This window comes from the organism of the source record quoted next (assembly GCF_019968955.1).
Source record: "MAG: Porospora cf. gigantea A chromosome Unknown PgA_NODE_10734_length_1177_cov_436.57, whole genome shotgun sequence".
Taxonomy (NCBI): Eukaryota; Apicomplexa; class Conoidasida; order Eugregarinorida; family Porosporidae; genus Porospora; species Porospora cf. gigantea A.
In genome coordinates, this window is record NW_027151268.1 from 1 (window position 1) to 1177 (window position 1177).

General features: G+C 54.4%; 2 protein-coding genes across 2 annotated transcripts; both read left to right on the top strand.

Annotated features, from left to right (window-relative positions):
- Window positions 1-261: 261 nt before the first annotated feature.
- KVP18_001304 (uncharacterized protein) lies at window positions 262-444 on the top strand (the record flags this gene model as incomplete). Its single annotated transcript, XM_067951193.1, has 1 exon — window positions 262-444. One exon carries the CDS (start codon window positions 262-264, stop codon window positions 442-444), a length of 183 nt encoding a protein of 60 aa, XP_067813925.1.
- Window positions 445-873: 429 nt separating this feature from the next.
- KVP18_001305 (uncharacterized protein) lies at window positions 874-1160 on the top strand (the record flags this gene model as incomplete). The annotated part of the gene is made up of 1 exon (XM_067951194.1): window positions 874-1160. A coding segment is annotated over one exon (287 nt), but the record flags the coding sequence as incomplete, so codon positions are not given.
- Window positions 1161-1177: the final 17 nt, after the last annotated feature.

Genomic DNA, 1177 nt, shown 5'->3' on the forward strand with positions numbered 1-1177 from the left:
AGCGCCTACTCTTAGAGAGGCTCGTCGGTCAGCCAGCGCATGACATTCAGGAGACCACATTCCAGGGGTGGGCACAACATGTGGTGCTCACCGAACGAAAGCTCGTGGCTGGGCCTCCTACAGGCCCTCTGCCCGTACCAGTGTTGATTTACTGCAGCAGGCTGCAAGTTAAAGAGGCCACGCTGGTGATGTCCTTCGAAGAGCAGGAGTACTTCGTGCCTCAACTGGTGCTGAGGGGTCCGAGCCTGTATAAGGCAAGTCATGGCTCGCGACCTAACTCAGTCGTTATCCATGCTCAACGTCATCCACAGCGACCGGTGGACGGACGTGTCAGAACTGCCTGCATCTGTGTGGGTCCACCTTACAACCCGGCTACACAAATTGTTGGGAACTTACACGCCGATGGCCGCGCCACTCAACGGAGTGCGTCTGTACACGGCGTGAGGTTGCGCCCTCGGCTCTATGCAGCAACAAGGAGACAGTCTTTCTTGACACCCGAACATTCCCTGCTGAGGAGTTCGTGCACATGGTAATGCACCTGCGACGTGAGCCCTGCGTGGCACCTGTATCCAGAACTGGCAAGGCAGCTGGACCGACAGCTAAAGAGTCTAAGCGCAGATAACTCTTTTGGCCATCTGGAGTCGTTCCTGTTCGGCCGTGTGGAACCAGTTAGGAACCCTGTGATGTCCTCCATGCGAAGAACACTCAGAAGCCTCTTGCACAAGAACGATGAACCTCTGATGGTTGGTGGGCAGGCAGCACAGAGTATATCTGATTGGGCCTCGGTTGCAGTGTGACAAAACTATTTAATCACCCCTGCACCCCACAAATGAACTAATAGCACGCAACAAATAGCAATCACAATCAACAACAATGTCTCTCATAATCAGCAGCGAGGTCACCGACGCCTTCCAGGCTCTCAAGATGAAACGCAAATACCAGTGGATCATCATGAAGTTGTCTGATGATGGCAAGGAGGTCATCGTTGAGGTGACGGAGACGACTGAGAAGACAGCGGACAGCCTCTGCGCTAAGCTGCCCACTGACGACTCGCGGTTCATTGTTTGGGACCACAAAGGCAAGATCGTCTACATTCTTTGGTCGCCTGACTCAGCCAGCGTAAAGGCGAAGATGACCTACGCCCAGACGTCGCAGACGCTGTACCACCAGCTTCAGG